The sequence below is a fragment of the Diceros bicornis genome, chromosome X (assembly GCF_020826845.1).
Source record: "Diceros bicornis minor isolate mBicDic1 chromosome X, mDicBic1.mat.cur, whole genome shotgun sequence".
NCBI lineage: Eukaryota > Metazoa > Chordata > Mammalia > Perissodactyla > Rhinocerotidae > Diceros > Diceros bicornis.
The window spans coordinates 49,656,710-49,672,469 of NC_080781.1; the positions used below are offsets into that span (position 1 = coordinate 49,656,710).

At 40.5% G+C, this 15,760-nt stretch overlaps 1 protein-coding gene across 1 annotated transcript in view; it reads left to right on the plus strand.

Annotated features, from left to right (window-relative positions):
- The window catches only part of FAAH2 (fatty acid amide hydrolase 2), a 66,537-nt gene extending 65,073 nt beyond the window's left edge, over positions 1-1,464 (plus strand). Inside the window, 1 exon segment of the mRNA XM_058535074.1 lies at positions 1,193-1,464. Within this exon segment, the coding sequence (XP_058391057.1) occupies positions 1,193-1,464 (272 nt within the window).
- Positions 1,465-15,760: the final 14,296 nt, after the last annotated feature.

Here is a 15,760-nt window from a genome sequence, read left to right on the forward strand (position 1 = left end):
TTTGAAACAAGTTGCTGCCTAAATTGCCATGCCTCAGTTTCCATCACCTAGCTACTCAAGTTGTGAAGACAAGGAAAATACTATATAGGAGAGAACCCAAATAGAAAGTCACCAGTTACAGCTTTTTTCTTTTGTTTCTATTTTTTATTTTATCTTTTTATAAACATCTATATGTAGTTTAATAGCTTGCTCACTAATCATTAAGGAAATAAGAAAAGATGTCTGCCTCCACCCATAGATCGGATGGATGTCCCACCCTGAGATCAGATGCCTTTCCCACCTGGAGACCAGCCCCTATATAAGTGGCCTGTAGTCTTTGTTCTGTAAGATTTTTTTTTTTTTGGACATTAGTCAGCCATCTTCCGTCTTGCTAGCAAGCTGTAGTAAATAATCCCTTCTCTCCTACCTCTTTGCCTCTTGACTATTGGCACATCTAGCAGCGAGCAGAAGACTCCCCTTGGGTGGTAACAAAACAAAATAGTTTCCTACCTTGGGGCCTTTGATATTTGCTCTGACTGGAAAATTCTTCCTCCATATAGTTACAAGATTTACTTCACTTAGGTCTCTGCTTAAATGTCATTTCCTCAGAGAGACCTTCCTGACCTCCTTATCTGAATTAGCATTCTGTGCCTGTCCATATCCCCCTATGCTGGCATAAGCTGAGATCATAATTTTCCTATCTCTCATAGCATAAATCCTTACACCTCTTCTACTTAAAATCCTTCCTCATAACTTTCAACAACACTTTCATTTGAATGTCTAACAGGCATTGCAAATTTAACATATCCAAAACTAAACTGCTCCTCCTTCAGTCTCCCACCTTAGTTAATAGCAACTCTATTCTTCCAGTTCCTCAGGCCAAAAATTGTGCAGTCATCCTTGACTCCCCTTGCTCTCTGACACTTCACACCTAAACATTATCAAATACTTTCAGTTCCATCTACAAAATATATCCAGAATCTTACCACTTACCACACTTGTTACTGCTACCATCCTGCTCCAAGTCACTAACGTGGTTCACCTGGATATCTACAATAGCCTAACTGTAATCTCCATACTTCTACCCTTGCTGTTATGTAAAATGTAATTCCGAGCCTGTGAATTCTCTGCTCAAAACTTCCAATGACTCTCAACTCACTTAGTGTAAAAGACTAATTAGCAAACATTTGGTCCTATCCAAAACGTCCATAAGACATTTGGTCCCTGCCAAAATGTCGTGGACAGTTAGTCCTATCCAAAACATCCATGAGCATATTTGGTCCATACCAAATCGTTATGGACAGAACCAAATATCAAGGACCTCTTGGTGTGGACCGAATGTCTCCATGGACATTTTGGACAGGACCAAATGTGACCAGATATCAAGACCATTTTGACATGGATCAAATGTCTGATGGACGTTTTGGACAGGACCAAATGGTCCTTCAGGTATCAAAGACCTCTTGGCATGGACCAAATGTCTGATGGACAGGACCAAATGTCAAGGACATTTTGGTGTGGACCAAATATCTTATGGGCATTTTGGATAACAATGAATGTCCTGCAAGGAAAAGACAACGTCTTTACAAATGCTTACAAGGCCCTACATGTTTCTGACTCCTTGGTAACTCTCTGACTTCATCACCACTCTCTTTCTCACTCATGATCACTTTGTTCTAACCACACTACCCTCTTTGCAGTCCCTCAAAATCAGCAGGTATTTTCTTACCTCAGGACTTGTACATTCACAAATTCTGTCTCAAATACTTTGCCTATAACTGTCCACATGACTCCTTCAACCTCTGCAAGTCACTGATCAAATGTCACCTTCATAATGCCTTCCCTGTCTACTCCATTTCAAATTGTGATCCATTCCCATTCCCTGGAACTCCCTATTCTTATCTCCAATTTCATTTTCTTCCAGAGGACTTATCACCATCCAACATAGAAACATTATTATGTTTATTGTCTGTCTCCCTGACTAGAAAGTAAGATCTATGAGGCAGAGATTTTGTCAGTTATATTTTATAGTGTATCCCCACTGCCTAGAATAGTGCCTCTTACAGAGTAGGCATGCAAGTATCTGTTCAATAAATGAGTGAATGGTTTCAGTTCTGTAAGATCTGATGAAAGAACTGCAGCTGTCGGAGTTAACAGAAAGAATGATTAGTTAGACTATACTGGAACATTAGAGGCATAATTCACTGAGCTTATTTCTTTTGGCACCACACATGGGCCAACTGAAGCCCTATGTTTTTACAATTGCCAGCATGAAACTTCAAAGATTCCAGCCTTTATAATCTAGGTCCCTACATCTGCCAATAGTGCTAAAATCACCACAATGATCAGACCTTCAAAGGTCTAAAGAAGTAAAGTCAATTTAACCAAGGGATAGAGGGGAAAGGCTGTGTGAGCAAAAAGTGCAGTTCCAGTGGCCAGAGCATCATATTTGCATGTGACCTTGTGCTGTTTCTCCTGGGCACTGGTGAGCACTGTGAGCTGTGCAGGGCCCAGATTTTAGAGCTGTGCCCACTCCCCTGCGCTATGGATATTTTCATATCTCTGGTTGGGAAGGGATGAGAGATTTGGGAGTTTTAATCCAGTCCTGAGTCACTGAGACTGCAGGGGAGGCTGCAGGTGCAAAACATACTTCCCCACATCACCTCCACTCCTGCCTCCTCCTGACCCAGCATCCTTCTGAAGTTTTTTATTTATTTATTTTTATAACCTTTTTTACTTTTGAATCTTTCCCCTTACTTTTTTTTTCAACTCCCATATGTCCCTCCATTCCCCAATGCTGGGTCCTTTAGTCCTCATCATACCCTAATGCCTTTTTATCATTTCCTCCTGTTCATGCCCCCCTCCTTCTCATCAAGCACTTCCTCTTCCCACATCCGACTCTATGTCTTTCTCCAGCCCTCTCCCATATTCATTTGTTATTTTCCAATGACCCTGGGTTCTTGATTCAGACACGTCCATCCCCTCTTTATCCTGAGATTTTCACCAATTACTACCCTTGGCTCTTACCCCCTTTCCATGGGCTTCCTAATCCAGATTCCTCCCTAGTCCCAGCTTGTCCCACATTCTGTGCCCATCCCTTTATTTGATGTCTCCAGCTGCATTTTAACCACACTGGTTTCATGGAAGCAACAACTTTCATTGTTTATAAAGGGAATTGCACTTATTTGTCAGTCCTGGAATCAGATAATTCTTCCAAAGTTTTACTTTTGCAAATTTGCTCCTACCTTTAAGGGCTTCAGATGGCATTTTGTTTTGGCTCCCAATTTTGCATATAATGAATGTCAAGTAACTTGTTAGCTGAATAATAGTGTTAATGGAAACATCACTGATGTCCTGCCTCTAATTCTGGTACTACTATTTTCTTGGTTCTGTTTTAGTTTTACTGTATACAGAAAGAAATCTATTATCTGGATAAATTGGTCACCCCTTCTCTGAATTTTTTAGTATTTCTCTATATATCTTCCAATATCAGTAAATACATAGTAATAGTCCTTTTAGATATATTTGTGGTCTTCTGTCAGCTTTCTTGAACTCAATTTGAATTTACTCTCCATCTTTGCTGTTCTCTGTCCAGAGAAACCTGTGCTGTTCTAGTGTCACAGTGCACTATGATTTTTCCTGTGTGTGTGTGTGTGTGTGTGTGTGTGTGTGTATGTGTATGCATGTGCAAGGTAAATGGCCCCAAGGTCTTCCAAGAGGAAATAAAAACTTTGATATTACCCTCCTTCCCTGTTTTACCATTTTGATTCATAGCACATGGCCTTATTTCTGATGCTTCTTCTCGCCTTCTTTATTAGTCAGAGTTCTCTAGAGAAACAGAACCAATAGAAGAATAGGATATAAATTTATATCTATATCTATCTATCTACACTAGAATACCTCATTTTATTGCACTTCACAGATATTGCATTTTATACAAGACCCTACACCAACAAAATGATTATGACTCACTGAAGGCTCAGATGATGGTTAACACTTTTTAGCAAAAAGTTTTTTAAATTAAAGTATGTACATTTTTCTAGATACAATGATATTGCATACTTAATAAACTATAGTATAGTGTAAACATAACTTTCACATGCAGTGGGAATCAAAAAAAATCACGTCACTTGCTTTATTGCAATACTCACTTTATTGCAGTGGTCTGGAACAAAACCCACGGTATCTCCAAGGTATGCCTGTATCTATATTATAAGGAATTGGCTCACATAATTATGGAGGCCGAGAAGTCCCATGACATGCTGTCTACTAGCTGGACACTCGGGAAATATGATGATGTAGTCCCAGTATGAATCTGAAGGCCTAAGAATAAGAATAGCCAATGGTATAAGCTCTAGTTCCAGTCCAAGGGCAGTAGAAGACTGAAGGTTCCAGCTCAAGCAGTCAGAGAGAGTCAGTTCTCCCTTCCTATGCCTCTTTGCTCTATTCAGGTCCTCAATGGATTGGATGATGATCACTCATATTAGGGAGTATAATCTGCTGTACTGAGTCTAGAGTTTCAAATGCTAATCTTTTCTGGAAAAATTCTTACAGACACACCAAGAAATAACATTTATTTAAATATCTGGTTACCCCATGGCCCTGTCATGTCAAGTTGACACATAAAATAGGCCATCACAAGTCCACTCATTGTGAACTTGGCTCTCATATACATCTCGTTAAACTACACTTAATCTCCAAATAAAGACAATAACAAGGTCATGATTCTACCTAACATGATACAACTATGCTGCATACAACTGGAAATGCACTAACTCCTTCCCCAGAAGAGGAAGTAAAGTCCTCAAGTGATGTTTACTCTTCTCTTTGGTATCCAAAAACTTAACTCCTATGATATTAAATCAATACATCTTATGTTACATGATCAGGGAATAAGAGAGGAAATAAAACAAAGATATATATATATATATGTATTTATCGACACACGCATACAAATGCATTCTAAACAAAACAAAGAGGAAATGTTGAGTAATGTAAGTATACTGACAAAATATAAAGTTCAAGCCCTCATTTCCCCCACAGAAACACATATTTAAAAGTGATATAAGTAACCAAATAACTTTATGAGTGGTCCAGATTTCAGTTAAGAAGTTGTAGTACCCAGGACAAGAACAAAATCAAGATCAACCTCAGTCAAATGAGTAAAAAAAGGAATTTCACTTTACCTGTGTCATCCCCACACCCAAGCCAGCAGAGTTCAGTACCTAGAAAAATTATAACTCTTCTCTGGGGGCTGGAGGAGAGTAGGGTGAATGTCCAATGTAACCTCAGTACTCTCTGTAGTCCCCAAGGTGCTGATTTTGTCTCACTTCATGTGCAGCACTGAAAGAACTGGCATAGCTTGGAGAACTGAGGCAGCTAGGGGAACAGATACCTTATAGAATCTGACATAGCTCCATGAGGCTCAGAGAAGGTACATAATTGAAGCCTCTCCTCCAGAAAGGAGGGAGGGTTAGAGTGTGACTCCAATGCCCCTAGCCCTTCAGCACACTCACTGAGGGGCTGGTCTCTGCCCAACTTGCATACTGAAAAAACTTGCATACTCAAGACACATGGGGAAGCTGTGGCTGGCATAGTTTTGCAAGGCTTGGAGAAGGTCCACAATCAAGGCCTCTCCTTCAGGAGAAAGGGATGAATGGAGTATGGCTAAAAAGACCCTGGCCATTCAGCATGTTCTGTGAGGAGCTGAGTTCACACAGAGTGCTGAAGAAACTGGCAGAGTCCTGATGCCTGGGAAAGCTATGTCCTGCACGGCACTATGAGATTTGGAAAAAATGCATAACTCAGGCTTCTCCCCCAGGAGAGAGGAAGTAGGGTGGAATGTGCCCAAACATTCCTAGCATACTGTCCAAAGGACCAATTTCTATCTCACTTCACATGGAGTGATGATAGACCTGACATAGTCAGACACCAGAGGGAATAATAGATTAAGTGCTCCTAAAACAAAATTTTTAAAGACTTGATACCTGGGCCAGGTAGGAATAAAGGCCCAGAATCTCTAGCAGGGCTGACAAAGCCATTCCCAGTCAAAACCATTCAGTAAAGATTTAAAGACGGGATTATTTCTCCAAGTGTGCAGACACAAATATAAAGCTACAAGGATCATGGAGAATCAGAAAAACATGACACAATAAAATGAAAAAATTAAATCTTCAGTCACTGATCCTAAAGAAATGGAGATCTATGAATTGCCTGACAAAGAATTCAAAAGAATCATCTTAAAGCCATGTGAGTTAAAAGAGAACACAGATAGACAACTACACAAAATCAATGAAATGATACATGAACAAAATAAGACTATTAATGAAGAGATAGAAGTGATAGAGAAGAGCAAAACAGAAATTCTAGAGCTGAAGAATACAATAAATGAACTAAAAATTTACTAGAGAGTTTCAGCAGTGGACTTTATGAAGCAGAAGACAGAATCAGTAAACTTGAAGATAGGTTACTTTAAATTATTCAATTAGAAGAGCAAAATGATAAAAGAATGAAAATAAGTGAAGAAAGCACATGGGAATTATGGTATACCATATTGATACAAAGCAAATCAATATATACATTATGAGAGTTCCAGAAGGACAAACAACAAAGAGGCAGAAAGCTTATTTAAAGAAATAATGGCTAAAAACTTCTCAAATCTTAGAGAAAAATGGAAATCAAGATTCATAAAGCTCCCAAGGCTAGAAACAGGATGACTCTAAGAAAGTTACATTGAAATATAGTATAACCAAATTGTCAAAAGTCAAGTATAAAAAGACGATTGTGAAAGCAGCAAGAGAAAAGCAACCTGTCACATCTAAAGGAGAGCCCCGCCCACCCACAAAGGTTATCAGTGGATTTATCAGCAGAAACCTAACAGATCAGAAGATAGTGGGATGATTTATTCAAAGTGCTGAAACAAAGAAAAAAAAAAACCTACCAACCAAGATTATGTTACCCAGGAAAACTGTGCTTCAGAAATTAAGAAGTAAAGACTTCCCCAGACAAACAAAAACTGAGGGATTTTTATCACCACTAGACCTGCCTCACAGGAAATGTTACAGGGAGTTCTTTAGGTTGAAATGAAAGAAAACTAAAAAGCAACACAAAAGCACATGAAAGTATAAAACTCACTGACAACTGTTAATATATAGAAACATACAGATTAGTGTATTAACATAATGATAGTGTGTAAATTACTTTGGGCTTTAGTATAAAAGTTAAAAGACAAAAGAATTGAACAAACAATGGGTCAAAGAAGAAATCCAAAGGTAAATCAAAAAATACTTGAGACAAATAAAAATGGAAATACAACATATAAACACTTATAGGATGCAGCAAAAACAGTTCTGAGGGGGAAGTTCATAGCAAAAAATGCCTACATCAAGAAACAAGAAAAGTCTCAAACAACTTAACTTTATATCTCAAGGAACTACAAAAAGAAAAACAAACAAAGCACAAATTTAGTAAGAGGAAGAAGACAACAAAGATCAGAGCAGAAATAAATGAAATAGAGACTAAAAGACAATGGAAAAATTCAATGAGCCTTAGAGCTGGTTTTTGAAAAGATAAACAAAACTGACAAATCTTTAGCTAAACTCACCAAAAAAGGGGAGAGAGGATTCAAGTAAGTAAAATCAGAAACGAAAGAGGAGATATTACAACTGATACCATAGTAATACAGAGGATCATAAGAGACTACTGTAAACAATTATACACCAACAAATTGGAAAACCTAGGAAAAATGGATAAATTCCTAGAAGATACAACCTACCAAGACTTAATCATGAATGTAGAAATAGGAAATATGAACACACCAATTACTAGGAAGGAGATTGAATCAGTAATAAAAAATCTCCCATGAGGCCAGCCCAGTGGCATAGTGGTTAAGTTTGCGTGCTCCGCTTTGGTGACTTGGGGTTAACAGGTTCAGATCCTGGGCACGGACCTACACACTGCTCATCAAGCCATGCTGTGGCAGTTTCCCACATACAAAATGGAGGAAGTTTGGCACAGATGTTAGCTGAGGGCCAATCTTCCTTACCAAAAAGAAAAAAATAACAAAACTTCCCAACAAAGAAAAGTCCCCGACTGGATAGATTCTACCAAACATTTAAAGGTGAATTCTACCAAAATGAATTCTACCGAACATTTAGAAAAGAATTTAATACACATCGTTCTCAAATTCTTCCAAAAAATAGAAGATGAGGGAACAGTTTCAAACACATTTTATGAGGCCAGCATTACTGTACCAAAACAAGACAAGGACACTACAAGAAAAAAAAAATGAATTACATGCCAATATCCCTGATAAACATAGACACAAAAATCCTAACCAAAATATTGGCAAACTGAATTCAACAATACATTACAAGAATCATATATACCATGATTAAGTAGGATTTATTCCAGAGATGTAAGGATGGTTCAACATTTGCAAATCAATAAATGTGATACACCACATTAACAAGATGAAGGATAAAAATCATTTGGTCATCTCAATTTGACAAAAGCCTTTGACAACATACAACACCTATGTATGATAAACACTCTCAACAAAGTGGGTACAAAGGGAACATTCCTCAACATAATAAAGGCCGTATATGACAGGTCCACAGCTAACATTATACTCAATGTTAAAAAGCTGAAAACTTTTCCTCTAAGATCCATAACAAGACAAGAACGCCCACCCTCACCACTTTTATTCAACATAGTATTGGAAGTCCTACCCAGAGCAATTAGGTAAAATAATAAAATAAAATAAAAGGCGTCTAAATCAGAAAAGAAGTAAAACTGTCATTATTTGCAGATGACATGAAATTATATATAGAAAACCCTAATGATTTTGCCAAAAAGCTGATAAACTAATAAAGAAATTCAGTAAAGTTTCAGGATACACAATCATTATACAAAAATCTTTTGGAATTATATACACTAATAAGAAAATAGCAGAAAGAGAACTTCAGAAAAGAATTTCATTGGTAAGTGAGGTCAGCATCATGGCTGAGTGAGCTTCCCCCATTGAACTCTCCCCTTCTAAGACACAACAAAAAGGACATTCATATTCCAACAGAAGCTATGCACACAACACAGGGGATGTCTGAGGCACTCAGGCAGCCATACACCCGAGGACTGAGGTGCTTGGGATCTCCAGAGTAAGTGGAAGGAGGTAAGAGGAGCTCCCTTCCTTCCCCAAGGACTGCGACCCAGAGACTGAGACCACATGGCTCTCAGAGGAGGGGGAGATGTGGCTCGCCACGTGAAAAACGGCACTCTCCAAGACCCCTCACAGCCCAAGAGGATCCCCATACGGAGGGAGCAGAACTGTTACAAGGGTAGTTTCAACAAGCTAGCACCTCAGGAGAGCAGAGAGCAACAGCAAGGCGAGAAACCTCTGAGATTCGGGAGGCAAATGTAAGCATCCCTCCCCCACCTGGCTCACCCGACTGGCACTTCAGCACAGCAGCACTTCAACTCAGCCCCATCCCCAGAGGCAGCGGGCCACAGGTGCCCGGCCCGACCAGCAGTGGGGTGAGACTGCAACCCTGCACCAGAGGCAGCCGCAGCTTAGTCCCCACCACACCACAGCCCCAGCTGCTCCAGCTGGACGAAGCCACGGCCCCAGATTCCTCGGCTTCCCTGTGTCATGGCCCCAGCTCTTTTGGCTGGAACATGACCTGCCACCAGCTCCTTCGGTTTGACTGGACCCCCCGGCTCCAGCTGCTTCGGCTTGACCTGTGTGCATGGTCCAGCTGACTTGGTGCCAACAACTTCAGCCCACTGCACTCCTTTGGCCCAGAAGCGCTCCAGTTCCTCCTTCCTTGGCCCAGCACACTCCAGTTCCAGCTTCTTTGGCTCAGTGCACTCCAGTTTCAGTTTCTTTGGCCCAGCACACTCCAGTTCCAACTTCTTTGGCCCAGCGCACTCCAGTTCCAGCTTCTTCAGCCCAGAGGAGCTCCAGCTCCTGCTTCTTTGGCCCAGTGCACTCCAGTTCCAGCTTCTTTGGCCCAGCGACACTTCAGCTGCTTCAACCCAGCTGCACCTGAGCCTAGCTGCTCCAGCCTATCTGTGCTCTAGCTCCAGCTGTTTTCATGCTTCCCCCCCAGCAGCTTCTACTCAGCCACACTGCATATAAGCCAGGGGCCAACAAGAGTGCCCACAGATTGAGGCAGGCCAGAATACAGAGCCCTTGACCCCACCCAGTGGCAGCAGGAGGAAACTGTGATTTTCACTATGAGGAAAGGTAAGCCAACACGAACAGGCGCCATGCAAAAATATATTAAATCTCCAGACCAAAAGGAAAATGACAAGCACCCAGAAGTCAACCTGGAAAGCACAGAAATGTGTAACCTTAAGGAGAGAGAATTCAAAATAGCCATCATACAAAAGCTTAATGAAATACAAGACAACACACACAGACAATTCAGTGAAATCAGGAGTTTCTTCACAAAAGAGATTGAAACTATAAAAAAAAAAGCCAATCAGAAATCTTAGAGATGAAAAACACAATAGAGGAAATAAAAACAAATCTGGAAGCCTTAAGTACCAGAGCTGACAATATGGGAAAAAGAATTAGCAATATTGAGGACAGCAATTTTGAAATGCTCCAGATGGAGGAGGAAAAAGAACTAAGACTAAAAAGAAATGAAGAAACCCTCTGAGAAATATCTGACTCAATGAGGAACTCCAACATAAGGATTATATGTATTCCAGAGGGAGAAAGGGAAAAAGGAGCAGAGAACTTGTTCAAAGAAATAATAGCTGAGAACTTCGCAAACCTTGGGAAGGAGCTGGAAATACCAGTGAATGAAATCAATAGATCTCCTAAATATATCAACACGAAAAGACCCTCTCCAAGGCATATAGTAGTAAATCTGGCAAAAGTCAAGGACAAAGAAAAAATATTAAGGGCAGCTAAACAAAAAAAGAAAAATAACATACAAAGGATCTCCTATCAGGTTCTCAGCTGATTTCTCGACAGAAACTTTACAGGCTAGATGAGAGAGGAACAATATATTAAAAACTATAAAGGACAAAATCTTTCAGCCAAGAATACTCTATCCAGCAAAAAGATCCTTCAGATATGATGGAGAAATAATAACAATCCCAGATAAACAAAAGCTAAGGGAGTTCATTGCCACCAGAACCCCACTACAAGAAGTGCTCAAGAAGGCCCTCATCAATGAGGAAAAAAGAGAAAGGGGATTCAAAGTTTTGAACAAGGAGGAAACTAGATCATCGAAACCAGAAAAATTTCCTTCGTCTATCAAAATAGATTAGCAAACACTAAATTATAAAACCAAAGATCAAGGGAAGGTAAGCACCAAAAATAAATATAACCTCATCATGTTAAACACGAACTCACAACACAAGAAGGAACAAGATGTGACAACAATAACAGAGAATGGGAAGAGGAAAGGGGTTGAATTGACTTAGTCTAAGGGAATAAGAGGCCATCAAAAAATGGACTATCACATCCACTAGATTTTTTATACAAACCTCATGGTAACCACTAACCAAATAATCAGAACAGAATCACACAAAGTAAGAGAAAACTAAGAGAACCCCCATACACAATTAACAAATTGCATTGGTAGTCCAAAACACATGGGACGAAAAACAAAAGAAACGCAAAAGAACTGGAAAAAGAGTAATGAAATAACAATGACAAGCCGCCATATATCAACAATTACCCTAAATGTAAATGGACTGAACTCTCCAATCAAAAGACATAGAGTGGTGGGATGGATTAAAAAACAAGACCCAACAATATGCTGCCTCCAGGAAACACATTTAAGCTCTCAAGACAAACACAGGCTCAGAGTTAAAGGATAGAAGACAATACTCCAAGCTAATGGCAAACAAAAGAAAGCATGTGTTGCCATACTTATATCAGACAAAGTTGACTTCAAGATAAAACAGGTAATGAGAGACAAAGAGGGGCATTATATAATGCTAAAAGGGACACTCCAGCAAGAAGACATACCACTTTTAAATATATATGCACCCAATACAGGAGCACCAAGGTACATAAAGCAACTATTAACAAACCTAAAAGGAGATATTAACAACAACACAATAATAGTAGGTGATCTTAACACCCTACTCTCATCAATGGACAGATCATCCAGACAGAAAATAAATAAGGAAACAATGGACCTAAATGAAAAACTAGATGAGACAGACTTAATAGACATATGCAGAGCACTCCATCCTAACACAGTAGATTACACATTCTTCTCAAGCACGCATGGAACATTCTCAAGAATAGACCATATGTTGGGAAACAAGGCATGCTTATATAAATTTAAGAAGATTGAAATCATAATAAGCATCTTCTCAGATCATAATGCCATGAAGAAATAAATCAACTACAAGGAAAAAAATGGGAAAGTGACAAAGCTGTGGAGACTCAACAACATGCTGGTAAACCACCAGTGGATCATTGATGAAATTAAAGGAGAAATTAAAGCATATATGGAGACAAATGAAAATGAAAATACACTGTACCAACTCATATGGGATGCAGCAAAAGCAGTCCTGAGAGGGAAACTTATAGCAATACAGGCCCACCTTAACAAACAAGGAAAAACGCAAATAAGCAACCTCAAACTATGCTTAACAGAATTAGAAAAAGAGGAACAAACTAAGCATAAATTCACCAGAAGGAGGGAAATAATAAAAATCAGAGCAGAAATAAATGAAATTGAAATAACAAAAACAATAGAAAGGATCAATGAAACAAAGCGCTGATTCTTTGAGAAGACAAACAAAATTTATAAACCCTTAGCCAGACTCACCAGGAAAAAAAGAAAGAAGGCTCAAATAAATAAAATTAGAAATGAAAAAGGAGAAATTACAACAGACGACGCAGAAATACAAAAGATTATAAGAGAATACTATGAAAAACCATATTCCAACAAATTGGACAATCTAGAAGAAACGGATAAATTCCTAGACTCATACAGCCTCCCAAAATGGAATCAAGAAGAAATAGAGAACCTGAATAGACCAATTACAAGTAAAGAGATTGAAACAGTAATCAAAAATCTCCCAAAAAATCAAAGTCCAGGCCCAGATGGCTTCACTGCAGAATTTTGCCAAACATTCAAAGAAGACTTAATACTTATCCTTCTGAAACTATTCCAAAAAACAGAGGACGAGGGAACACTTCCCAACACATTCTACGAGGCCAACATCACCTTGATACCAAAGCCAGGCAAAGACAATACCAGGAAGGAAAACTACAGACCAATAGCCTTGATAAACATAGATGCAAAAATCCTCAACAAAATATTTGCAAACCGAATACAGCGATACAATAAAAAGATCATACACCATGATGGGATCGAGTCAAGATGGCGGCGTAAGCAGACTCAGAACTCACCTCCTCCCATGGACACAGCCAATTTACAACTACTCATGGAAAAATTACCCCTGAGACAGAACTAAAAAGTGGATAAGAAGAACTCCTGCAACAACGGACAATCCTAACTGAGGTAGAAAGGGCAGAGACTCCCTTCTGGGGAGGAAAAACACCGCCTTCACAAGCCATCAGCTTCACGGCCGCTGGGAGCAGCCCACAGGTACGTAGCCCTCCATGGAGGCACGGGGCCCTGAGCCGGGGAGCGCCCCCACTGTGGGCATTTTGTGGACCCAGCACAATCGAGACCAGTGGCATAATATCTGACTTTGCCTGCTACTAAATGATCGGGGAGTACCCTCAAAAAACCCGGTTAACAAAGAAACTAAAACCGGCTCTTAAAGGGCCAGAGTGCAAACTCAACCGTTTCAGAAAGCATCCTAAAATCAACAGAAAGAAAGGTGCACAGTGCTTTGGTGACAAGACTCTCACCTAAGAGGCCCTGAGTTCATCTCAGTGAGGGGTGAGACCTCTCCATGGACTGTGACATTGGCGGCAGCCATTGTTGTGGCCTGGTGTGAGCGTGCTGACACAGACACCATTGGAGTTCTCCCTGAGGCCTGCTAGCCAAGGGTCTACCCCACCCACTAGACCACCGATTTAATCCAGCTCAGCCAGGGTAGGCAGCCCACCCTAGAGACTGGCCCCACCCAACAACAAGCCCTCAGGCAACTTGTGGGCCTGCATAGATTGGTGACTGGATTCTCTGCAGCCTGGCAACAGAGCCAACTTGAGCGGGGCAGGGTGTGCACAAGGAGCGGGTGGAGAGTATGGGGTAGTGGCAGAGTGTGTGGGGCTCCTGCTGTGGAGAGACTGGCTCTGCTTGGGGAAGTCAGGGCACTCACATGGGGCAGGACTGTGTTGACTGTGTGTGTGGACCTGTGGGCAGCAGGGCTTGTCAGCTGCAGAAGACTTGTGCTTCTCAAAGACCCACATAGGAGGTTTGCCCCACATTCCAAAGCCTAAAACAATTGGGTGCTCCTGTGCCTGAGGCCAGCCCCACCCAGCTGCAATCCTCAGAGAGCTGAAAAGAGACCTAATAGGCTAGAGGCTTACAAAAATTGTAAGGCCCTGTGCCTAACAAACTGCCACGCTGGGGGCATACTCACTTAAAAGAAATACTGCAACAGAAATGTGGTATTAGAACTTGCAGCCAACTGTGCTGGGGCTCCCCACACCTGATAAAGAGACTGAAGGGCCCACAACAACTACAAACAGCTGAGCATTACAACAGCTGGCCAAGAGCATAACTTGGCCTCCCTGGGCGCCTATAGGGAGAGCCAACAGGCCACAACAGGACACACGTAGCCTACATAGGGGTCACCCATGGAACATTGAGAACTGAGGGAAGCACAATGAAAGCCTCCTAAGGCATCACTTACATAAGGTCACCTATCCAAGAGCAGGAGATGTAGCTGACCTACCTGATACGTAGACAAAAGCACAGGGAAAGAGGCAAAATGAGGAGGCAAAAGAATACATTCCAAGTAAAGGAACAGGACAAAACCCTAGAAAAGGAACTAAGTGAAACAGAAATGAGCAACCTACATAAGAGAGTTCACACTAAGAGGGTTAAGGATGCTCAGTGATCTGGGGAGAAGAATAGATGAACTCAATGAGAATGTCAACAAAGAAATGGAAGATATAAAAAAGAACCAATCAGAAATGAAGAATACAATACTGGAAATGAAAAATTCACTAGAGGGACTCAAAAACAGAATGGAGGATACAGAAGAACGGATCTGTGAGCTGGACGGAAGACTAGAAGACATTACCCAAGGTGAACAGGTAAAAGAGAAAAGAATTAAAAAGAGTGAGGACAGTCTAAGGGACCTCTGGGACAACATCAAGCGCACTAACATCCATGTTATAGATGTCCCGGAAGTAGAAGAGCGAGACAAGAGGGCAGAGAATCTATTTCAAGAAATAATAGATGAAAACTTCCCTAACCTAAGGAAGGAAACAGACATCCAGGTACAGGAATAACAGAGAGCCACAAACAAGATAAACCCAAAGAGGCCCACACCGAGACACATCATAATCAAAATGTCCAGAATTAAAGATAAAGAGCGAATCCTAAAAGCCGCAAGAGAATGTCAAGTTACATACAAAGGAAACCCCATAAGGCTATCAGCTGACCTCTCAGCAGAAACCTAACAGGCTAGAAGAGAATGGCATGATATATTTAAACTGCTAAAAGGAAAAATCTTACAGCCAAGAACACTCTACTCAGCAAGGTTATCATTCAAAATGGAAGGAGACATAAAAATTTTCCCAGACAAGCAAAAATTAAAGGAGTTTGTCACCAAGAAACCAGTGCTACAAGAAATGTTAAAGGGACTGATTTAAGGGGAAAAG